Here is a 25,727-nt window from a genome sequence, read left to right on the forward strand (position 1 = left end):
TACTTCAAACACAGCATTTATTACAAAGGTGCATAAGAGTTTATGCCATTTCTTTTGAATACTTACACTTTAAACTACAAACACCATACAAAGCTAGGTTACAGTATGTAATAAAGTCAACAGTGATTATCTAAATTTAGTACAACAGAATATTCTATAGTATTTAATTTCCCAAGATGTTTCTGAAACAAAGGCACTTACAAAATTAAAAAAAAAAAAAAAAAAAAAAAAAAAAAAAAAAAACATATACTCTTCCAGCATTTAAAATGTAAATTCCATTCTCCCTCCCCTGCAGCACTGTGGCTAACTAGTTTGAAATGAAGGAATTAGCTGTTTGGAATGACACATCAGTAATGCAATGTAAACTTCATGGACCAACTTCTCTTCTATAACCATCCCATTCACTTAACTACACGAAAACAGGTTTCAATGGGTTTGCATGGGAATAACTGAACAAAATTTGGTCCTGTGTCTTATTGCTGATGATGGTTAATATGCTAACAGTAAGAAAAGATCTGGCTAAATGCTCCAATTAAGAAGTGAGGAAAAAAGACTATTTTCTCTTCTTTCAACCAGTTTTGTAACTGAAGTAGTTAATACATTCTTCGTGTACTACAGATTCAAGTCTTACTTGAATATAGCTAGCATTATCCTATACTACTGAAGGAAAGGTGTAAATTAACAGGCTTCTTGAATCTACCTCTCAGGATACCACATCTCCTCCCAGCTCTCCTAAATCACCCTGAACATCTCTGCGTACTATCTCGTCTCTACCCTAAAATTTCAGTAAAACTTCAGATTTGAGGCTTCTGTTGCCACCACTTTACTTTCCTGCTACCTGCTCTATGTGGGCTTTTTCTCTTAGGGATAACAGATGACAGACTTCTCCTCATGAAACTGCAGACTTTCCTTTTATATCCAAAATACAACCCTACTGACACCACCACAAACTGCATGTTTTGTCACCTCAGATGTTGGAAAGAAACAGAGGTGCAGAGTAACAACCTCATTAACACAAACACTAGAAAATCCTACCTGTGCTCCGAGAACTGCCTGGTACCTGCGCTTGCTGGCCAGATTCCACCTACAGACTGGCGAACAGAATTGCCAGGATGGTTTTTGCTCTCCTTCTACAGGTGTAATGTGTCCAAGTAGGATCTATACAAAAAGGATGACTTCTGCACTACTTTAGTGACCTTCGGCACAAATATTCAGGATTTCTAGGGAAACTCTTCAATAGTGGACACTGTCCATTTTTGGTTGTTGCCACACAACTCTTAGTAGTGTCATGAAGCACTGCCCAATTCCTGGCCTGCAAGACAGGGAAGAGGAGGATCACAAAGACATAGTGCATTCCTGCTTTGTGAGAGCCTCTCAGCACCATTTCATGCTGTTAACTCGAACACTCTGCTCAGAGAGGCGTAACAGAGGTGCATAGGTTGTCACGAATCACAATGCTAAAGAAACTTTTTTTTTCTGAAATGCCCATAAGATTTTCTTAAACAAGAACTAGAAAAACCTAGAAATGGACTAAAAAAACGTTAAGAAAAATAAATAAGGCTGCCTTGGACAGCAACAGTTTCTATCCATCCATCTGCACAGGTATACAAGGTAAAACAATACTATCAGTTATAAGATCAATGTGTTCCAAGCAGTAATATATGCCAAATGTGGAATCCCAGGACAGGTGGCTTAGCAGCCTCTCAGTAAGTAATATATACAAGTATCTCAGTATACAAGATGTGTCAATATTATCCACGAACTATGTCACAGTGACTGATACAATAGTCTTGCAAATATTGGTAATAGTCACAAAGGCGTCGTAAGATGTCTCCATGACTACAAGCATGGTGTTGGAAATGCATTACCTCTCTGTGACCAAATCCTTCTACACCTCCTTCTGGCTTCTTGCTCTCTATTCAGTCTAATGGGAATGCTGAAGATGGAAGGGAGATTTAACCTCTGCTGCATGTCAGGTTGGTATTTCTTATTCCCCTCCAATATTATTTCTCAAATACAGTCTTAGTTTATAAAGATACAACATCACTACAAGGTTCCTGCTACAGCCAGGGCCAAACCCTAAAAATTTAAAAAATATAAATCTATTTCCGTATTGCACATCTCCTATAAAGTCAATTACTTCCCCTATGATCAACCAGGACTGAATACTGTCAGTGACTTCCACTTAACGTATGACTAAGGTGATGATTTGTTTTTTCAAACTAACCAATGACACACAGCTATTACACAAACCAAGTACTCATCCAATAATTTTATGCAGAAGGTTTTCAGCTTTTGCTCTGCTTGTTGTAGTGCGTGGAAGGGGGTTTGTTTCTGTTACTGATTTCTAACTATGAATAAAATAGCCTGAGACAGCCAATAAAGTTACAGCTTTTAAGTCTTAAAGCTGGAAAATAAAACAAGAAAATAACCAACTCATGCTATTTAGCAGAGAAAAAATGCAACTACTACAAAGACAATTAAACATGGTTCATTATCCCTTACAGAATGCAAATGTTTCAAAAAAGAAAAATTCCCTTTTAAACCATAAATGAAGTGTATTACAATGTAGCTTACATAATGACAGTAACTTCAAAACAGGCAAAACATATATCATCAAGTTTCTTAGGGATTAAATTCTTATGTTTTAGCACTGTGCAAAAGATTGCTACAGCTTCGGGTGTTTGAAAACATCATATTAGATCATTCCTTTCCACCCATTATTGCACAGCAAATGTTATGATCATTCTTATTTCTGAAGCACTCCTTCACACTTTTCTCACTGTATTTTGAACAAAATCCCTTTTTGTGTTTGCTTGAGGTATACGTGAATAATTTCTGCAAGAAAATACTCCTTCCTTGTACTCAAAACATTAAAAAAGGATACTGAATTAGCTCTCACTTTACTTGGACAAAATATTGTTGTCTTCCAGGAAAATATACTACATGATGTAAACAGCACAAATTATATTTTTAAAAAGTTTTGTATACAGAAGCATAGTAGCAGATCTGTTCAATAGATGGGCTTCTGAGGATCCATGTAAGCAGGGTTGTAAGGGGGCTGGCTGACTGGGTAAGGTGCTCCAGCACCAACTGCAAAAGGAAAGACAGAATTACAAAATTCACATTCCAAATTTTATATCTGTAATGACAACTTCAGTTCTGAGTACGCATTTAAAATTTTCAACTTATCTAGTATCTTAACTGGAAGAAATGTTGTGTAATTCATAAAGCATTTGCATTTCACAAGTTAAATAACAAAGTTTTTGGTGTTTTTGAGGATATATGTGCATCAAGGTTCCCACAAGCATATGGTGAGCCCTCAGCGCAGGACATGCTTTAGAAAAAACAGGAAAAAAAAAGGAAGAAATTTGGTCCAATACACCAGCCAGTAGAAGTCAATGATGCAAATACAACAGGACATACCTGGTAATATGTGGAAAAGTTAGAATAAACCACTGGGGCAAAGAAAAAGGGCTAGAGAAAGTGTTTTAGGATTCTTTCAGGGAAGAACTCTCCTGGTAAATATCACTGAGTTAATTAAAAAAAAAAAGTATGGCCCACTGCTACCAAGCCCATGAAATAGTTTGACACACATATTGTACCACTCAAACTGTACCCTTCTTTTTTAGTATACTGCAACAAGCTATTCTCAGGTGTTGCATTCACTTTCAGGTGTCAAACAGCACAAGGTAGTTGAAAGAATGAGCACTTGACCAGGTCCCTAGAATGTACCAAGTGTCTATCTTTCACTGATCTTGTAAGTCGAGTGGGTTTGGCTCCTGTGCGACAGAGCAGGTTTTCTCTCTGCTGCATGCAACCTAATTAAGAGACTGTCCCCTGGCTAACAGATAATGAAAATAACAAAGGGAAAAGCTCCCATTTTCATGTGGTCTCAACTAGGAACATGGAAAGTGCTGCAAGACACTCTCAGAAAAAAAAAATCTAAGAATTAACAAACTAGCAACTTAGCTGAGGAACAGCTGGAGAAATCAGGGAGCAGAGGAAACAAAATGACTGGTTCATTGGCTCCCTCACACTAGAAAGAAGAAGCCAAAGTAGTTGGAGGTATTCCCATAAAACCTACAGCTGCTTTGGAGTTTGTCAAGGAAAAATAAAGTCACCATGCCTGCAAAGACAGTGGGAGGCAAAACGTTTTTAGAGGCTGCGCTGATGTGCACATTGTTAAAGTGTGATTCTTAACTGATTTGCAATGTTAAGATTAAGGTCTTGCTTAAGACCATGGAAAGCCATTTTATGTTTGCCTTGTTATGAAAGAGTTGCTTTCAAAGGACAGTATCTGTTATTTTTGACAGAGTAGTGAACAGAGTAGTATACAAGGGGGTTTTAAGATCCTAGGCTAGATAACAGCCTAGTTTTGGCCTCTCTGAACAGCCAAGAACCAACTGTTCAACCATCTTCTTCCAGCACAACAGGGAATTAGGAATGTCAAGCTATGTGAAACTGTGAAAGCAATGCTGTGAAAGAAGGAAAGCAGGAAATCAGTTAATGCTAACTGCCAGTCTTTGAGAAACCTGCATGAAGTTGACCAGGGACTGGTTGTTTTAGTAGCCTAGCAACCAACTACTAGCAAATTCCATTTCTGTGTACAGATTTAAACATTTAGAAAATATTTGATTAGGAGGCCTATGTAGAAACACTCTTGAACTACTACACATATATTAACTGGGCTTTGATTTTAGTATGAAATTGCAGCTGAACTGCTAAGGCGTTCTACTGGATCCACTCATGCACCAAACTTTGCCAATATAGCCCAATCTCCTCTTGCAATGATTAGGGTAGAAATGGCAATGGGGAAATTTCAACAACAGCAAATTAAAACATCCACTCTAAATTTTACATAATTTGCTTACACATTAACATAGTCATGGAAAACAGTAACAGTAAATAATAGAAGATTTGTTCTAATGAAAGTGTCTTTTTAAGCTATTTAAGGAGAAAAGAAGAAACACTGCATTCCTTCCTTACCTGCCACTGTTTCATGATAAGCTGGGGGTCCAGCTGGCTGCGTGGGGTAAGGGGGGGGATACTGTGTAGGGTAGGGTGCTATCGGCATTCCAGGTTGCGGCTGGACAGCCACAGGCTGATAGCCTTGATATGGTGCTGCTGGGTAGCCCGCCGGCACTGCTGGTTGTTGGGGATAGGGAGCATGAACCACCGTGGTGGCAGTAGTGGTAGTCACAACAGCTACAAACAAGCCAAAGGAACATGATTAGTACTGCTGGTCCTAGGAGACAGCCCACAACAGTGATGTAAAACCACTCTCTCCTCAGATCACTTCCTCAGTCCAAGCCCGGGGCAATTTCATTTTTGAACTTCCATAAGAGAATTAGAAATCTGTGCCTCAGATCTTACCATTGATCTTAATGGTAACAGAACCTTCACATACCAGGAACGCAGCTAATTTATCTTGTTCTTCATCCACAAAGAGTAAAGCATTTTTTTTCTTGGACTCTTCACAAAGTAGGAATTCCTGCTGCAGCCAAGTTATCTATCGTTCTAGGACAAACTGCTCATTTCTAAAGAGGTTATCTATTTTTGAGATACAAGCAACGAAGCTCTCCTCTGTCAGGCAAGGAGGCAGTTAATTTGCGCAATATTCCTCTAGCTTCCTGTGGTGATTCACTGCCCAAATGAGTTCCCTTACGTATGATGTTTGTGTGCTAGCATACCTATGTATATCTTCCTCTAAATAATAGTCAGAAAAGTAAATATACAGAGATAATCCATTTCTGCAGGAGCTGATGCTGGATTATTGGTTCAGGTCTCTACTGAAATAAGGGAGCGTTAACAGTTTCTAATAAACTGCAAGAATTCGTTTTCCAGTTCTTCTTCCTCCTTATGCTATAACTATGGATATTTCTCAAGATTCCACTCTTAAAGAATAGGGAATGGCAAAAGCGGTCTTTACTCTCATTTAAATCTTGTTATAAATGCGTATTGACTATTTCTGTGACAGTATCCAGGCTAAACTCAGCTAACATTTGAAGTAGTCTTGATATTTTAACCAAACCATAAAACTTTTCATTAGTGTTCCCCTTTAAAATTACAATTTTCAAAAACTGATCTCAGAGGAGCACATAATAGCACTTGATTTTGGAATTTTAAATGGTGTAAGATTTGTTCATATAAATCAGCATTTCATTTAATATCATTTTAACTGTCAGAGATTTAGAACAACGAAAAAACATTAAAATCTATTTCTGAATTATTCAAGTACAACAACATCAAGAACAGAAAACCTACATACAGTTACTGTAGTCTTTACACATTAATCTGGTCAAAAAAACATAGCTTCATCTCAAAAAAATACTCACCTAATTCATATGGTATAGTAATTGCCTATTAAAGTACAATCTTAAAATAAGAAAGCTTTCTGTAAGTTAAGAGAAAAGTTGCAACGTTTGTACCACCATAATGTTGCTTTTGAAATATATGATTTTCCTTGGCAGTGACAGAGCAAAGAACAATATATCTTGTAAAACAATTTGAATTATCCTTTCCAGTGTTAATCAAGCAGTATTTCATACATTTCAAGCATAACATAGTGATGTGCAAAAGCTTCTCATTCTTCAAAGATAGATATATTCAATGCCAAAAAGATAAATCTTTAGTAACTTCTTTGCAATTACGGCTGCGGTAGTGGGCCTTTGGTGTATTATTCAGGCAACATTTTTGAGAGAATAGGAAAACAATTTAAAATGGTTCTTTCATTCTATCCTCTGTTTACCTATAATAAACAAATCCCCAAATCTATACAGTTGGTGGGGGGAGAGGGAAGAGAACTATTTACGCTCTTTGGAAATACAACATCTCTCTGCAACTTCATATTTTGAAGAAGGCTAAATGCTTACTTCTAAGCATTTGTTTAAGAACTAGAACTTCTTTATCAGAGGGCTAGGAAAAGATTATTTGCATTTTTTCAGGAATATCGTTTTCTAGGAAAAAAAAGGTCTTATTAAACGAGGTAAAGGATAAGAAAGTAAACATAGAGGTACTCACGCTGTGGTCTTCGACATGCTTTATACAAACAGCAACATGAACAGGTGAGGCACAGGATAATAGTGATTACAACCACCGCAAAGAGGCTAACCCCAATCGCAACAAGGGTTCCAAAACTGCAAGAAAGAGTACCAGAGGTAATAAAAGCCTCCCATGCAAATTTATTGCTATTTAACCTTGCATTCCATAGCCAACACATCGCTCTTCCTCCAATTTCGTATTCTCTTACTACATCATGCATATGAATAGGAAACAACTTCAAGTGCATTCCTACATTAAGTTCAGATCTGCTAAACCAGTGGAAGCAAATCAACACCTACTAAGGAGCGCTCTCGCTTATCCATGAAAGCGACTTAACGTGGCTATTTAATCCTTCTTATTTTAGTGTGACTGTGTGTCCCTTTATGTATTTCAAACAGATTACAGAGACAAGGTTTTAAACTCATTAGTCAATTAGTTGATCTACAAAGTATTACTTGACTGCTCTGAATATGTAGGTAGACATTCCGGAAACGAAGCAACCCAAAATTTCTGGATGATAGCAGCTTCTTTTCACATCATTAAGGCAACGATTCCCCTGTCAACTGCCTGAGCCCAATCCAGGGAGAATCTCAGGATTTAGCAGACCTCTCTTCACATCTCTTTACATCTATGAGTAATTGTTTTAGAAGCCATATTTCACAGAACTTAAAAATAGTAACAAAAAAAAAAAATCTGAACTTCAGCCAACTTTACTGCAACAAAGGAGAACGTTACACTAGGATAGAGGCAGATCACTGCCTGCAAACAGCAACACCTAGTACAGACAGCCAAAGATTACAACAGCCTTAAACTCAATAATGAGTACCAAATGATGGAAGTGGATGTAAAACTTCCATGGACCTGTTTGTAACTTCTGTTTACCATACAGAAAAAAGAAGAAAAATAAGTAACTCTGTAAAGCTTAAACACTCAGTGACAATCTCTTGTGTCTGTCATAGGAAAGACTGTATAGTTTTCTGAAAGGTCCCTTTTTTAGAGGGTCAACAGCTAGACAATTTTACGTTTTTTTTAATCATTATTTGGATGAGAAAGCAAAGCACTGGAATCTAAGACCCTTTGAAGTGTTAATTGTATTTACTACGAAGTTATGTGATTTGTCTGAAATCCCGTGAAGCTCTTCTATGCAAGCCAAAGTCTCTGGCATTTTTACTTCTGATTAACTTCATGCATCAGTTTTGGAAACAATCACAGGAAGTCAGTCTTAATGAAAAACAAGCCCTAAAATAATGAGTAGAGAGCTGTTCTTATATCCATCCTGTTTTTGCTTCTTCATAGAGATTTTGGCTACAGAACTTTCTGGTTTTCTTCCTGCTCAGTTTCCTGTTAACAGTTCTAAACACCTGTCTAAACCCCGAGTAGTTTTCATCTGGCTACCAAGCAGCCATCAAATGTAAGAATTATTTCTGAGTATCAACAATCACCGACTTTTAAACAATGAGAAGTTCTGTGTTCCTACCTCAGATTCGTAAGACCATAAGAGGCAACAGGCACAAACTGTAACACAGAAATTTCCACCTGAATATAAACAACAAAGAACTACTTTTCCGTGAGAGCGACAGAGCACTGGAACAGGCTGCGCAGAGAGGCTGTGGAGTCTCCTCTGGAGATACCGCAACCCTGTCTAACGTGCTCTAGGCAACCTGCTCGAGCAGGGAGGTTGGACTAGACAATCTCCAGAAGTCCCTTCCAACCTCAACCGTTCTGCGGTTCTGTGTGATTCTTGCTCTCATCTCTATATCAACCCTGAGAAAGCTTTCTCAGTAGGGAAGTGAACATTACTATTACACACAATTATCACCAAGCAGCATTAGCAGAAACAACAACAGAAAAGAGTTTTATAGGTTCTTCCTCAGCCTTTTCCCAGCAGCAGTTTGTTTCCTCTAGGGAAGGATGGTCTCTGTATCAAGGAAAGATTAGGCTTGACAAAGAACAAAAATTCTTCACCTCTAGAGCCGGCGATGCCCTGTGAACTTTAGGAAATGCTGGGCAGAAACATCAATGAGCAATTAATCCTAAGAAATGGAGAAACAGGATGAAATGGAGAAATGTCTATTATAAACAAACTGACACTGTAGGAAACTGGCAGAGCCCTTATCATTCAGGACCAAATTCAGTTCTTTCTCACATCATGACAAGAAAGAAACGGCATAAACCCATCAGCAGCTGAGCTGGCCACCAACATAAACACTGGTCAGTCTGAAGCATACGCTCCTTTTGCTTATTTTTAATGGGATTACATTCCCTCCTTAAGTATTCTCCTCTCTGAAGCACAACTCTCATTGCTATTCACTAACTATCTCTAATAAGAAAAGTGACAATAGCAAAGCTCAGGAAAAAAAATGGCTGTATATTTGTTAAAATGACGTGACTATGGCACGATGCAATTTTGTACACGTCTTTTAAAGAGCCAAATTGAGATATATATTTAAAGTACAGGTGGGTCAAGTATATATACACTTTAGACTGCAGTTCTGTGTTTTTTGCGTGTAAACACTGCGATTTAATTCTATACACCGAAATCCTGTGTGTTTACTACAGACCAAAATTACAAGTCTTGAGGAACAGATCACTGGGTAGAACAGCAGACGTGCGAGTCCTTCCCAGAGTTTTCTAAGGAGAACACACAAGTAGATTACTGTAGGCATTTTTATCATCCACTTTACACCAGAAGCATAACTTTCCTGCCAGCATTTGGGCTCATGTAAACTAATGTCTTGAAACAGCAGAAGGTAACATGACATTCAGGGAAAATAACACAGTAGGTGCTTTGAGCTTGCAACCCACTGTGATCACATCCTCTTTCAACACTGACCCTCTTAAAAAATTTTTTTTTCTAATGATTTCCATCACTAGTTTTGAGAACTCTTTTGAAATATCTGCATCGTCAGGCACTACCATACTGTATTAATAATATCTATCCTCTTACTGCCCAGGGATTACTGCTCTGAGCACCTTTTCTGAGCATTTAGTAACACTGACGTAGAATAATTAATGGTTCTAGTCCCCCAGAAGTTTGCTAGTAACACTACTGAAGAAAAGGCAGGAAAATAACTAGTAATATTAGATAATACATATTCACACTAAATTATATTTTAATTAATTAGCCTGCATAATACAGGGGGAAAAAACCCAAATACAGAGGATTGTAGCTCAGAAGTTACATCCACTGTATGGTTACCAAGGAAAAAAAAAATGAAAAAACAACTCCCTCCCCCAGAACTTACCCCCAGTGAATTCTGCAAACAGAAGTCGACGTGCAGAAATAGGGGTGGCCACGGCACAGAACTCGAGATCGCTCTGTCAGCGGCACAGCCTCAGCGTGGTTTGCAGGCTCCTGCATCGCACACCACAGTCCCCAAATAACCCACCCGCTGTCACATACAGCTTCACCTCATCCACTGCCATTTCCTGCTTCTTTCTCTTCACATAATAAAAGCTTAGTTTTTGCCAATAACTTAAACGTAAACAAAATAAAAAACAAATAGTAACTTTTACTGTAGCAACGATAAAATGCAACTTCTCAGCAACTGATGGAAAAGTATCAGGAGGAGAGTCCCTGCCCTTTCCTACCACCGCAGCCTTTCTCTTCCTCCTTCTACCACGTTCACCCCTATTTTCACACATTCAGAAGTTGTATACGTAAAGGAGCTTAACTCACAGACTCATCTTACATTTCCAGTATGTTAATTATTCAAAACAGATGAGTTTATATAAAGGAAGTTACGCGACTGGTGCCTGTTTTACCTCTCTTTGGTACTGAACGAGAGGCAATGTTAAAATGGGAGACCCAAATTCGGTATTTAAAAAGGTACTGCTGGACAGAAGTTAATTCTCAAGGCGGTTTTATTCCATATTGTAGATCTCAATTTTAAACAGTCATGTGGAAAAAAATATAAAATGCTTTGACTGTAACTCCTAGGGCCTTTTAGAATATTCATGTTTCAATTCCAGTAACATTTTAAAACTTCCTTAGTAGTTTAAATTATTTAAATTGTTGACATTTTATAAGTCCTGTTGTAAACAAAGTCAGTGTATACACAGACATTCATGACAATAGTATACACTTATCTCAAAAACAACAATAAGACCCAGCTCTGAAAAAACAATTTAGGCAGACTATTTGTTCCTCACATTTCAATCTGTTCCAAGATTTGTTCCATGTTACAAGAAATATGTTGGCAGGGTCCTTTTGAAAGGCTGGGTTGCTTTTAAAACAAGTATTTCCAAATATTAAGTTATGGCTGTAACACAGGGTGGTCTGGAAAGACCTCAGAAGATAATTTAGGTCCAAATCCAAAGCAAAATTAAGTATGTGCACATCACCCTTTCCCAGAAACACGATCGAGTGGTGCATGTCCAAACATGCCTTCACTCAGGTACAGGACATGACCAAGCAAGTTCCCAAACCAAGATGCTTTCCTAAGCCCCACATCTCAGTCACGCAACGTCAGACACGTGCCTCAAAAACTTAGTTGGAAAATAAGGAGGAGCAATTTATTTATTCATTTGTTTATTAAAACTACATGACTTCCCAAGGGTCTTTCAAAGGGATTGATTTTTATGATTTTGCAAACAACATGCTTCTCAGTTTAACTCTTTAGCACAAAAGTTCAGTACAGAAGGACTACTTAAAGTGGTCCATTAAGTTCCATTCCAGTTCTTTAAGTTCCGTTAAGTATATAGAAGTCAGCAACAGCAGTCAGGCAAGAATGAAGTTTAAATAAGGTAAAGTAATTATCCTGTACTACGATGAACTGACGTGGAGTTTCTGGTTTTACTCGGAGATCTGACCTCCAGATCCAACAGGTTATTATGGGAAGTGTATAAAAGCATCTCTTCTTGGTCTACATACAGTTTGCTTGTACTAAATATATCTGTTTACATAAATTCCTTTATAAGGCATACTAAAAATACAGTTTCTCAGGGAAGTTTCCTAGGAAAACTGCTACTGTACACTTCTGTAGATAGTTAAAATATTAAAAACATGCAAGTAACAAAAAGAGAACAGCGACTGCATCGGGGGGGGGGACTAAGAAGTCTTTCATCAGCAGTTCAAGAACTAACACTATAATCTCATGCGGCTCACAAACCAGTTTCAGATGGATACTGCCAGTCCACTAGTCCCTCAGCACAAAAACTGCCCCTAAACTCAGTACAAAGTACTCACTCTACAGAGCATTAAAAAATCTAAAATACTCCTTTAGTGGCAAAAGAGAATGTAAATTAATTATATGCATAAATTTTTAAGGCAAAGTCAGTCAGTGCCTCTTCCACTGTCAGAATGCCAGTTCAGCAATCAATACTAGATGTCCCTTTTTCTTTTTTGTCAAAATTTGAAAGTAACACAATTTTTTTTGAAATGAATGGTTAACTGAATTAATAGAACAAGTTCGACCGAAAAAATCCATCAAGTATTGCAGAAAAATCTTCCCTACATAAACAGTAATTGTAATAATATGAATTTGCTACAGTCAACGACATAATAATTCAGAAAGCGATTTTAACATTTCTAAGATTTAAGCAACTATTTAGGAACTAGCTTGGCTAAACAGTTAAAGTTTCAAATACAAAAGAAATTATTCCGGCAAATTGCAACGTGGTGCTTGACTTGCCAAACCCTAAAACAGCAACCAAAGGAAGTTTAGACCAGGTTACACCCACCACCCTTGCTTACCACATAGGCAACTCTTTTACACGAAACAGACTTTTTTTTTAACTATATGTCAATAAGTATACAGAAGTCAGCAACAATAGTCAGGTAAGAATAAAGTTTAAATAAGGTAAAGCAATTATCCTGTACTACAATGAACTGACGTGCTTCTTTACTCTCCATCTCATCAAGAACATTAATCACCATCCAGCCTGACAAAGAACATAAAGGAAAATCTAGTATTCCACAAATAAGAGCAAACAAGAGCCTACATTTGGCTGACCAATATTTTTCTTTTTAAATGATACTATAAACAAGACCTTCACAAAAAGAATTTATAAAAGTGATTTTGATAAGTGATACTTTTCATAACTTAAAAACCAAGAGGCTAGCGCAAACTAGTAAAGTTAGTAAGCACAGAGAGAAGTATCACATTAAAAATGCTACAAAATATTTTGATTTTGTCAAAGGACCAATGTTCATGCAATTGCTTATTTCACAAAATTGAACTAGTTGTTTGTTTTGTAGAACACACCATAGTTGCAGTTTTTAAAAGCTGGGCTATTTAAGGACATCCTCCTACAACACATCTATCACATAATTTATTACAAATACATTTGGCTACATCCTGGGCCAAGGCTGTTAAGTATATTAAAAACTGTTGAGCTGGATCTAGCTACAGAACTCACATCCTCAACTCTCATAGATCTTAGAGAATAATAAACCCAGAGTCTTTAAAGCATGTTTTCAAGGAAAGACTCTTCCAGCACCTTTCTTGGCTTGCAGGACTCTTCACTGAGGGCTCCTCTGCCTACCATCGCTTTTGACTCCTTCCAGAGTCAGCCTGGGTGTAAAAACTTAGTGTTTTCATAGTTAATTTTGCAGAGATACAAAGAAGGGCAATACAGCAAGGCACACAGAGCCAGAAAAGGAAACATCCTACTCTTACGTACATACAGTAGATGAAGTACATCCCTGGATGTAACCCTAGGGCTGAATCTGTCAGTGCCTCTGCATGTTTATGCCGGGCTGTCTTGCTTTTTGCTGCGGAATGGCCTTCTGCTGTTAAAGGAGCACGCTGCTACACCTGACCGTGCCCATCTGCCTCTTGTGCTAGAGCAGCATTTTTCAATCTTTCTGTCTATCTTGGTTTCAGAGTCAAATGAATCAGCATCAGCACTGCCTGAAGCGGGCAGGGGAGAAATCAACAGCAACTGCTTTGTCAGCTTTAACTAGCTTCTTCACCGTGAACACGGTGAAGGTGAAAACAAACGCTCGACACGGCAGGTTACAGTCACAAATGACGCAAGCTCACATTTACCGTTCAGCCTAATAAAAATCACAGAGCAATTTCTAAATAACTTAAAATCCAAATCTGAATTGTTTCTAGACAAGAAGATTGCATTTCTTGGTGAGATTAGCTGTGTCTGAATGCATGCCTTACAGAAATGAGCAGTTTAGCTCATTTATCATATAAAATATCCAGGGCAAGTACTCAAAAATAAATCCTCTGTGCACAAATAGAGGCTGCTTACATTTCTAGAAGCTCTTTTCCAGTGAGGTTTTCCTCATTCTCTTATCATTGGCAAACCATTATAGATGTTGCAGCATCCAAATATACAGTAAAAACGTGAACTGAGATCCCTGACAATGCTAGGAGGAGGAGAAACAGGGTGTAATTCAACATCACAGTGATTTTATCTTGTTTATGGAGAAACTATATGCTTTAAAAACATCTAACTGAGAGACGATAAATTAGGATCATCTTATTTTCCATAGTTAGAGGGAAAGTTAGTTCTTGCCACCTTAAACATGTAGCAGACTATTCTAGGCACTGCTTTTCAAAAAAGGAAGACAAAAAGACACGATATTCTCCATTTCACAAGAGGAGACCCAAGTCACAAGACAATAAATGATCTGAACTAGCACATCCCCAGTCTAAAAATGCTGTATGTTCTCTGCTTGCTGAGACTTCCCAGGAAGACTGTAGTTCCGCCTCCCTCTTCTCATTACATAAGGATGAACAGCCTTTTTTTTCAAGCATAACTCTATCTATTACAAGATCAGCTGCAACTATGAGAAAAATTGATTCAGAGACTGAGTTCTATTAACTGCACAGAAAGACAATTTAACGTTTTGTTGCAGTTTAGAGACAGAGATCAACCACTCAAAACGGCATTACTTTCTTTTGTAGCTCTAATACGGAAGTTTAGATTTGCCCCATCTCCCTAAGCACTCATAAAATACTTCACAATTAGTTCAGCTGTGTACGTGAATCACCTAATTTCCTTTCCTAGTAAGGATCACTGTTGAAAAGCTGGCATACCAAGGCTGAACAACCACATTATCAAAGCAAATTTTGACATGAGATTTTGGTTCCAGTGGACAAGAGCTCTGCTTTTCTACAGTTTTGCAAAGAAGTAATACCAATTACTACAAAATAAGAGAAAAACATCAGCCTAACTGCTTGCAATCCACCTTCAAAACTTAAGAGGACCACAGAGGAAATTTCAGTATTTGCGAATCCAAAATAATAATAATAAAAAAAAGCTGCAAGCAGTGAATCCCTGCCACAATGCAATGCATGCCCTAGCAACAAAGTTGCCTGAAATAGTATATGGTTATCTTACCGGCATGGAAAAAAGCAATGGGAAATGTAACAAGCTCAGTGGTATAAAACGGTCCCGAAAAGTCCCAGATGATCTTCAAGGAGGAATCAATAGAGAAAAGCCTGAATCCAATTTAATACCATGACTTTATACTTCTCCTAATACACTTCTACTTACTTTTAAATTCAATATTCTGGAAAGCACAATGCTTTCAAGCACCTGAAACTATAATTACTAAAACACTCCAAAGGAATGCTGTTTATTGTCTTAAAATATGTTGAAAAGCAGATGCTAGTAACAGTCTGCACTGTGAACAACTACATCTAATAGTGTTGCTCAGAGTGCCTCACATTCGCTGCCTTAACAGTACCCGATACCCAAATATTAAATAGTGAAGGATACTAATATAAAGAAACCTACTAAAAACCTGTTGCTTTACTTGCACTTCTGCTGAGGATCTCAGAACAAACACAGCACAAGTATCAAGGGCACAAGCAAAGCAAAACCTCCCTAGTTAAACAAGATACAGGAAGAATGTACGTACTACCAGACCGAACCTTTTCCTAACACAATCTCATAGAATTATACCATAGTTGTGGCAGGTTTTCCAAGCAGGGGGAAAAGATAACCCAGCTCACTTGGCCTGAGGGCAGGTCCACATTATAGTTTGTGCCAAGCCCTCAAAAAGGCGAAATTCCCTGAAAAGCTACGCTTTCCGAGCAATGAGCCAGGGTGGACAACAAAGTCTGATGCAAGAATGAGGAACTAAATACTCTCTGACGCTTAATGCTTGTAATATTAGGAAACCACCACCCCACCGCCTTTTGAAGGGAGGATCATTTGTAATTCATGAGAAAACCGGACACAGAAGGAAGCAGCCCTTTGCTGTCCCTCCTCCTGTTATAGACTGTTTAAGGACCAAACAACATCATACCTACCTTGCTGAGGCTACAAAGGAACAGCTCAGCTGACATCAGCCCTTCCCTCCACACAGCTAAAACCCATCTTTTCAGCAGACACAGCCATGGAGCTAAGGGGTGGAGTAAACCTCGCATGCAGAACCCAGCGACAGCTGTTCTGAAAGGAGTATGGCTTACTGCTCTTGAAGAGCCAAAAAAACCACAAGGTAAAGTCTAAATTAAACAGAAACCTGCTAGTGACCTGGTGCCCGAGAGTTAGCAGAAGAAGAGTCACAGGAACTCCTACTCACTTCCATTCCTGATGTTGAAACACCCTAAACCATTAGTCATTTTGGAAAGTGCGGGGATGTGTTTTTCATCTAAAGTCACATCCAGGTAGCTTTCCAAGGGAAGTATTTCTGTGAATAATTACATTCTTCCTATGAACACTGCCTATATGGAAAACAAGCCTGATGCAAGCCTAGGGCTTAGCACAACTGGTCATTTTTCAAAGCTGTACTGTAACTGAGAGGAAAAAGCGCAAAGCAGCGTGAGAGTCACTAGTGATCCATTTTCTCAAGGTGAAACATCAGTGACTCTCCCTTTAGAGACATTCCACGGCCAAAAGAAAAATAAATAAAGCAACTTAGCTGCTATTTCCTAAATGCTTTCTGACATTGAAAATGTATCTTTGTCGCCTTCAGGCCTTGCTTAAGCAACAGCTAGAACAAAACCGAAGATCTTCTCTTCCCCATTCTACGCTCTTGGATAGCTCTGCTGCTTGGCACGGAGAAAAAACGAGCAAGCGAGCAGGACCCCAAGCCCCGCACCGCTTGAATTCTCCACGTTTCACCCTCCCAGCCGCCGCGGGGGAGGCAGCAGCGCCCGGCTGCTCGCGAAGGGCGCCGGCGGCCCGGCCCGGCCCGGCCCGGCCCGCCCGCCAGGACGGCGCATCCCTGCGCGCCGCGCCGCGCCGCGCCCGAGCACCCCCGCCGCCCCGCGGAGCCGCCCCGCGGAGCCGCCGCGCTTACCCCATGCTCCGCTGCACTGCGCGGCGCTGCGCGCCCCGGCCCCGGCCCCGGCGCGCCCCGCCCTGCGCGCCCCGCCCGCTGCGCGCCTTCCCGCGCGCCCCGCCCTGCGCGCCCCGCCCGCTGCGCGCCTTCCCGCGCGCCCCGCCCGCTGCGCGCCTTCCCGCGCGGCCCCTTGCGGAAGTTCCGCTTCTCCTTTCCCCGCGACCGCCGCCCGCCCCGGCAGCTGCCCGCTTTTCGGCGGCGCAAGGGGCCGTCGCCCGCGCGCAGCCCGCTTCCGCGCGCTAAGGGAGCGCCGCCGGGCTGCTCCCCGCAGCCCTCCCGTTAGGGCGAACGCCCAACGCACCGCAGCTGCCTAGTGAACGCCTCCAACGGTCGGGAGCGTCTTCAAAAATTCTGCAACCAGGACAGCTGCATTTTATTTTTTATTTGCATAACGGTTCATGGAGCTCAAGAAATTTTGATGTACGCTGTGAAGTTAAAATTGAAATATTTTCTTTTTTCCGCAAGGGAAAGTGTATGTGACATCAGTGAAAATAAATTTCTAAATGTAACTATTTAATCAATTCCACAGCAATCACCATCAAATAAATTTAGCAGAGCCTAGAGGTTCATAATTAATCAAACATGTGCCGGTATATCAAATATTCATAGCACATATCCAAATTAACTGCTGCTCTTTATATTTTTCCATGTCACAACTAAAAATAAGGAATGGTTTAGAGCAAGAACTGTTTTTCTGTGAGCAATGATTAACATAATGCATGTACTTAAAATATTTTTATTTTCACAGAATGTAACAAATTTTATAATATATCTTGCTCTAAGTGCAAACAAATGCTAACAAATAAGGAGATTTTTCATACAAAAGCAGTTCCCTTAATACAGCCATAATAGACTTAATCTGCCAGTATTTAAAAGCACACAGCAAGTATGCTAAGGCCTTAAAGGACAAATTCCCATTCAATAATGAGAATATGGAATTATTATATACAATGATCATTATGCTCTAAATAGCTTAATCTAAACTATTCCTCTGTGTTTACTCCTTTAAATATTCTGAAATGTTCGAGTACTCAGCATTCTTAACACACAAATATTTCCATTTTCATGTCATATTGGCATGTTTTGATTACATAATAAAGAGCCTTCAAATAAATAACATTTAAAAAAATAAGACTTGCCATGACTTACCTGGGGCCAGAGTCTATGTAATCAAAGTCTGCATGGAACTGCAGGGAATTTACTTTGCTCGAGCCAGAGGTCCTGTAATACAAGAATTCATCTCAAAAACTGAATTTAAGACTTACTTAAATATATATCAGTTCATGCGTCAATTTGTCCATCTCATTATTCTGCAGGTAGATTACATGCATTAATGTTGATCCTCGATACAGCCAGAAATACAGCTGAAAGGTCCCACTGTATGTTTAAACCATGAAACTACACATCCTAGTCCTCTGGTGATTAAAAGGAAAGCCTGCTGTCTACATTCAGTTTGCCCCCTACCTTCCATCAAGCAGATGACACCTAAACCGTTGTTCTTCATCAAATTTCCACAGCACATTAGAGCAACAGTACTGATGCATGCAATCTCCGCAGCAGAAGTTGGGACAGGATTGTGCAGCTCATGCCTTGCCATGATGATCAATATACGCCTCACAGTCCTCACCCAAAACTGAAAAAAGTCCAAATCCCAAAGTCAGTACTGAAAGAAATAAGCATCATACCAAGTATCGCTCACATACAGGTCAGCTCAGCTGGGTGAATTTCTAAGCAGGAGTCAAGTATTTCTGTTAGCTCTTCCAAATCAATTATTTCCTTGAGAGTAGAGCAAAGGCAAACACGTACTCCCTGCACCTGAACCAACGGTATCCTGTCTTCATCAAGCGTGCACCCATACACAAGGCATTGAACTGCACATAAATCCACTTACGACATGCTCTCTCTGCTGGTGGTCTCATCATTGCTTCTGCTAGCGGCTGCCCAATTACTCCAAAGACTCAGACATGCAGACACCCTGCACTGGCCAGGGCTTTGAGAAAACACCGCACATGCCCTGAGTTAGAAGAAACGTTACCTTTTCCTGGATATTTTACTTCATGCAAGGGCATCACAGCCACATTCCCTATCAATTGGCTGCTTCTGCCTGTTGTTTTCCTTACTTTGCCTTGCTCAACTCGTGGCACGTCTTCATGACATGCAAAGGGGCGTCGGGAGATGGATTCCTAGGACCAGAGCCAGTCGAGCGGCTTCTCCCTCCCTACCTTTGCTCCTCCAGGCCTGAACGACTACAAGGTAAGAACGACACATTTGAACCCAAAGCCTCCAACGGCCGCATGGAAATACTTCTCAAAGCTTAAGCTTTAGGATTTCCCTAGCAGCGTCGCATCCGCAGCGCTCTGGGCACCCAGCAGAAATGGGACAGGCCAATACGCCGTTAAAACAGCGCCAGCCTCCCCGCCGCAGCGGCGCGGAGTCAACAAGAAAGCCAAACAACTTCACCCGAGCACTATCACTGCTGGAACAGAGCAAAGGAGACCCGCACACGGAGACGAGCAAGGCCGCTGAGCCCGGGCCGCTCCCAGACGGGCCGTTCAGACGGATGGCGCAGGGTTTATCCCTCTCCAAGGGACGCCCGAGGTGCAAACGCCTGGAATATACTTGCGGGAGGAACAACTGGACCAGGAACCCGCGTGCCTTCAGGAGCGAAGGAAGCGCTGCTTCCTGGAGCACAGGCACCGAGGGCGCGTTTGAACGCAGTCCGGACTCTCCACCACCAAAATACATCTGAACGTCTCAGCCAACACCGGAAAGCGGAGGGGGGGGAGAGGGAAAAATCGCTCTTCTAAGGAGCTGCAGGTGAAGGCTCAGCAAGCGCACGCCGACAGGGGCCCCTCCCGCAGAACCGCCGCGCCCGCGCCTTGCCTCGGGCTGCGGCCTCCGCCCGCACCGCCGGCAGCCGAGCTCGCCCTGAGCCACGCTGCCAGCCTCGGCACGGACGGGCCGGGGCAGCCGACAAGCTCCCTCCCCCGCCTCGCAACCGGGCCAGCGCAGCGACAGAGGGGGCAAAACGGCCCCGGCGCCAGCCGCCCGCCCGCGCTCACCGGCGGGCAGCACCAGGCAGAGGAGGCCGAGGCGGCCCCAGCCGCGCCGCGCCGCCATCAGCGCCGCGCCCGCCGCCCGCCTCGGCGCCCGGGCGCCCCCGCGCGGCTCGGCAGGACGCGGCGCCGCCGGGGCGCCCCGCGCGGCCGCGCCAGGGCAGCGCCGGCCCGGACCGGCTGCGACCGGCTGCGACCGGCTGCGCCCGGCGGCGCCCGGCCCGGCCCGCGCCCGGCGGCGCCTCGCGAGGGCGCCGGGCGGAGCCGCGTCTCGGGCCGCCGCGGCCCCGGCTCCTCGCACCGGCTGCGGCGCGGCGGCGCGGCGCGCCCGGCCCGACACCGAGCGGCCGGGTTCCCGGCAGAGGCGGCGGCCGGCGGCGGCGGCAGCCTGGGGCCGCGGGGCCCCGCCGCGCCCCGGCCCATCCTCGCCCGCCGCGGGATGCGCCCGCACCGGGCCGGGCGCCGTGTCTGTTACTGGGGTGTCCTGCGCACCTCACTCCTGGCTCCTCTGGGCGCTGGGGCATCTGCTGGGGTCAGCACAAGGCACACCAGGGGGTGGGTTTTGTGGGTGCAAGTTGAAACAGCCTATGGGCAGAGATTTGGGGCAGTGGGTTGAGCTTGATGGAGTCAAGCTAGGATCTTTCTTGAAGGCATACAACAGGTGTTTTGGTGGCACCAGTCCTGGGGGCAGGGGGGCAGCATCTGCTTGTCCCTCTGCTGACACAGGAGCAACTGCTCTCCACCCCCTAGGAGTGGGAAGCCCCATGCTTTGGCCTCTGTGGGTTCACAGGTGACATTGAGGTTGGGGGTCTACACATGTGCCTGCAGGTGGATGATGTGGATAGGGGCAAGGTCTCCAAGCAGTGGGTCCTGCCTTGCACCTTGGACAAAGTGACACAGGACCTGGTCTCCCTCATCTTCAGTAACGACGTGTTCCGGGATGCCATGCAGACCATGAACATTGGTTCGGGACAGTATCTGGTTTGGTGGGGGAGATCCTGGGTGCTGTGGCCTAAGGCTGAAGGCAGGGAGGCTGGGGAGGACCTTTGAAGGAGGTAGACGTGCTGTCAGTGTCAGAGCACCACCTCCAGCAGCCCAAACCCTGGCAGGCGTGTTGGCCCTGGATGCCTGTGGGCTGTGCCTGGGCAGCAAAGGCCCTGCTCTGGAGCCATGTACACCTGTGGCAGTACCTGAGGTCCTTGGGCACAGAGGGAAGCATGGGATGAGGTCAGTTCTGGGAAGGGCGTGGAGGGGACAGAGGAGCTGACAGAGTTCTGCATGCCCTCTCCTGTGCCCGTGGCCAGATGTGAAGAAGATGCCCCTGGGGAAGCTGAGCAAGCAGCAGATTGCAAAGGGTTTTGAGGTGCTGGAGGAGGCTCTGGGGGAGCAGCCCACCAAGGCTGCCCGCCTGGAGGAGCTCGCTTCCCGCTTCTACACCATCATTCCCCACAACTTTGGGAGGTGGTCTGAGAGGGCGAGGTGAGCAGAAGAGTCCACTCCTTCCTGCCCTGTGGCGAGGATGCCCTGGTTGTGCCCCCAGGATGGGGGCTGCGCCAGGGCTCCTGACACCACTGGTCTGGGGGTGCTGAGCCCTGCTGGCCAAGGGCAAACGGGCGCCTCAGGGATCCCTCTCCTCTGCCCTTTGGGGCTAAGACTGGAGATGGGATCAGGCTAGGGTGGGTGGGCAGCAGCCCCTTGCCCCTCAAGTACCTCTGCAGCTGGTCCTGAGCACAGCGGCTCTGCAGGATGCGCTCTTCAAGGCCCACAGCATGGGACAGGCAGCTGTGGGGGCAGAGGTGCCCAGCTTGCTTTAACCAAAAATCAAAACGCTGTGGCACAGACTGGGCAATGCAGGTGCTTGACTGCTGAGCAGGGAGGGTGCTGAGCGGGGCCGCCGACCGTGACTGTGGGTGTGGATCTGTGCGGGGATGGGTGTGGGCGCAGGTGACCGCTGGAGAGGCGGCAAGCTGTTGCATCAAACTGGTGCTGGAAGAGTTAAGATGCAAGTCGGTGGCATGGCCAGCCGCATGCCTGTATTGCCTTGGGGAGGCAGGTGGCTCCTGCCCATCACCATGGCATCAGAGCTACGGAGGGAGGAGGATGAGCAAGGCACGCTGCTGTCCATCTGCCCTGTGTGGGCACGAGTGTTTGGCACGGAGCAGCTCATCCCTCCCTGAGCCCTGCCGTGGGACTCAGAGCCCACAGAGGGAGCCTGCCCTCCGGCTGGAGCCGTGCCGGACTCTGCCCTCGCTGTCCTTCTGCGCACCCGCCTGGGCAGAGCGCGCAGCAGAGCCTGCCCTGGAGTATGGGGAAGGGCACTGTGCATCTCACCGGTGGGGTCCGGCTGAGCCCAGAGGTGCCCGTGCTCGGGGCTGCTGCCTGCCACCGTGCCCCATGCCTCTGGGTTCCCGGGGAGGGTACCTCCTGGCTGCACGGCACTGGTGCTCAGGTGACATCTCCAGAGCATCCACGCACTGGAGTGAGGAGATGGCACAGACCTCTTTGAGGTGCCCTTAGGTCTGTCCCCCAAGCCTTTGGAGGGCCTCGGGGCTGACCTGCCTCTGGAGAAGGACCAACCCTGGCACAGTGGGCAGCCAGGCTAGGGAGGCTCCTGAATTTTGGGTACCACCACCCATGGGAGGGGAGACCGCCTCCCTGGCCGGCTGCCTGCTTTCAGGTGCTGAGCGTTGCCTTGCTGTCCTTTGCCGCGATGTTTCTGAGGTGCGTGGGAAAGGCACAGTGGGCCGGGGACCCGAGTCCCCCCTTCCCGAGCACTCGCGTGCTGCTAGGACCCAGCAGCTGTCTCCGTGGGACTGCGAGTGCTGTCAAAGGGCAGGCAGAGCCCAGAAGTGACAGCCGGTGCCATCCGCAGCTTGCCTGCTGCAGGCAAACAAGATGACTAACGGGTAACAGGGAACACGGTGTTGCCTGGGGCCGGGGACCCCACGGCTGCTGTCAGAGTAATGCTGGCAGGAAGGACCAGCTCCACCAGCCTGATGAGAAGGGGAGCATCGCTCATCTCCCGAAGAGCAAAGGTACCCCAGTCCCACTCCCCCGGGAAGCTTGGCAGCGGGAGCGAGGAGGGGTGCTGGAGTCGGGGTGCAGGGATCGGGCCTCTACTGGGGCTGCTTACGGCACTGCAGCAGAAGGGTTGCTTTGCTGCTCGTTGGGGACTGCCTTTTTTCAGTGAGTGCTAGTGAGTCCAGGACAGGGGGAAGGAGTGTAAACTTGGTGAGGGTACCAGAGGATCCCAGTAGTGCCCCAGGGAGCACCTAGGCCAGTCTGAGGACAGATTGGTCTCTGGCCCTGGGCTCACGGGAGACTGCAACCTCCCCAGGTCCTTGCCTTGCCCCAGCATCTCTGGGGTGTTCAGATCAGCTTGGAGGCCATCTCTGGGTTTCCCTGTGGCTTTTCCTCGTTTTGCTGCTTCTTTTTCATGCCCCTCTCCCCTCCTCAACAGGTAAGGAACCTGCTAGTGGATAAGATGGTGACCATGCTTGTGGTGGGGTTTCCATCTAAGGGACACAGGCAAATAACTTTTGCTGCCCAGATGCTGGAGCCACTGGCTTAGCCCTCAGGGAGAATGGCGAACCAAATGGGGCTGAACACCACGCATGGCCTAGAGCAACTCTCCATCTTGGAGCAGTCTACCTTCCAGGAGGTGGTGGGCCTTCTCTGCATGATCCTGCTCACTGTCACTGCCCTAGTGGCCAACACGGTGGTGATGATTGTCATTCTCAAAACTCCGCTTCTCAAGAAGTTCATCTTTGTCTGCCATCTCTGCCTGGTTGACCTTCTCTCTGCCATCTTCCTTATGCCCCTGGGGATCATCTCGAGCTCCTCCTGCTTCAACAGGGTGATCTACAGCATTGCCGAGTGCCAGACCTTGATATTCCTGAATGTCTGCTTCATCAGTGCCTCCATTCTCACCATCTCCATCATCAGTGTCGAGCGTTACTACTATATTGTCCACCCGATGAGGTATGAGGTCAAGATGACCATTGGACTGGCTGTGGCCGGAGTGGTCTTCATTTGGGTCAAGTCTGCCCTCATGACTGTCTTGGCATTGGTGGGCTGGCCACAAGGCAACGGGGCTACCAGTGCCAGCCGGTGCACAGTCTTTTGGAGCCCAGGAGCCCATAAGAAGGTCTTTGTGGTCATCTTCAGCATTGTCTGCTTCATCTTGCCCACCATCATCATCTTTGCTGTCTACTGCAGTATCTATCGTGTGGCCCGGATAGCGTCCCTGCAGCAGGTGCCCATGCCTCCACGGGCAGCTGCACCCAGGCACCGATCAGACTCCATTGCCAGCCAAATGACCATCATCACCACCAGGAATCTGCCACTGCCCAGGCTAGCTCCAGAGCGCTTTTTGGGAGGCAACAAGGCCATCCTCACCTTGCTCCTCATTGTGGGACAGTTCTTGTGCTGCTGGCTGCCCTTCTTTGCTTTCCACTTGCACTCTTCTGTCACTGCTGACACGGTGGGTGAGGGGCATGGGGAGATGGCAGTCACCTGGCTTGCCTACTCATCCTTTGCCATCAATCCCTTTTTCTATGGGCTGCTCAACCGACAGATCCGGGAGGAGCTGGCAAGGCTCGGACGCAGCTGTCTCAACCGGCCACTGGGCCAGGAGCTGTGTCTCTCTGTCTCTGAGGCCTCCATCCAGGAAAATTTCCTGCAGTTCCTCCAGAGAGCAACTTGCACACTGGAGACCCACTCTAGCTGCATCAGCTCCAGCCCCAGGAACAGGCTGGACCAGACCAGGACGGGCTTTCCCATCCCGGGTCAAGTCCCCGAAGAGAGCAGCTGAGGAGGAGGGAGCCTTGTCTCAACATGCAGGGCAGGAGGGCAGGCAGGGAGTCTGGAAGAGACTAACTTCACCCACTTGGGCCTGGCCTCTTGGATTTGGAGGGGTCCTTGTCCAGGTTTTGTCTCCTCTCTGAGCTTATATGGCAGAGGAAGGTGACTGCCAGTTTTCTCCAGGTGGGAGAAGGCAGCAGATTTTGGGGGTCTCCATCTCCCAAGGCCTTTCCTCATGCTGGGATCATCTTAGCTCCACCAGCGCAGCCCAGCTGCATGGAGAGGCTCTCCTCAGGACGCGAGAAGGGGAAGCCAGGCAGCTGAAGGGCTCCTGTGTGGGAATGGAGGAAGGGGTCCCTCCATTTCCCACGAGCCCAGTGGGACCGCCCACGAGGGCTGTCCACAGACAGCAGAAGGAGAGGGTCCCTCGCAGCCTGCCCAGGAGCGAAGGCCACAGCTAACCCCACTAACAGCAGTAATGCCAGGGCTCTGCACGGGAGATGCCCCGGTCCCCAGGCACCACGCCGAGCCGAGAGAGCCAGCGTGGAGCCCGCCGTGCTGGGGCTCCGTCT

General features: G+C 45.3%; 2 protein-coding genes across 3 annotated transcripts; one reads left to right on the plus strand and one right to left on the minus strand.

Annotated features, from left to right (window-relative positions):
• SHISA5 (shisa family member 5) lies at positions 1-17,320 on the minus strand. 2 transcript variants are annotated; one of them, XM_062585763.1, is made up of 4 exons: positions 17,255-17,320; positions 7,024-7,139; positions 4,990-5,208; positions 1-3,093 (listed from the first exon to the last, which is right to left on the minus strand). In XM_062585763.1, exons 1-4 carry the CDS (start codon positions 17,257-17,259, stop codon positions 3,014-3,016), a joined length of 420 nt encoding a protein of 139 aa, XP_062441747.1. In that variant the 5' UTR covers positions 17,260-17,320; the 3' UTR covers positions 1-3,013. The 2 variants fall into 2 exon arrangements, with proteins under 2 accessions (XP_062441747.1, XP_062441746.1); XM_062585762.1 differs by lacking the exon at positions 17,255-17,320 and adding an exon at positions 10,290-12,008.
• Positions 17,321-23,935: 6,615 nt separating this feature from the next.
• LOC134145922 (probable G-protein coupled receptor) lies at positions 23,936-25,165 on the plus strand. Its single transcript, XM_062585939.1, has one exon. It carries the CDS (start codon positions 23,936-23,938, stop codon positions 25,163-25,165), a length of 1,230 nt encoding a protein of 409 aa, XP_062441923.1.
• The last annotated feature ends 562 nt before the right edge of the window (positions 25,166-25,727 follow it).

The sequence above is a fragment of the Rhea pennata genome, chromosome 12 (genome assembly GCF_028389875.1).
Source record: "Rhea pennata isolate bPtePen1 chromosome 12, bPtePen1.pri, whole genome shotgun sequence".
Lineage (NCBI taxonomy): Eukaryota > Metazoa > Chordata > Aves > Rheiformes > Rheidae > Rhea > Rhea pennata.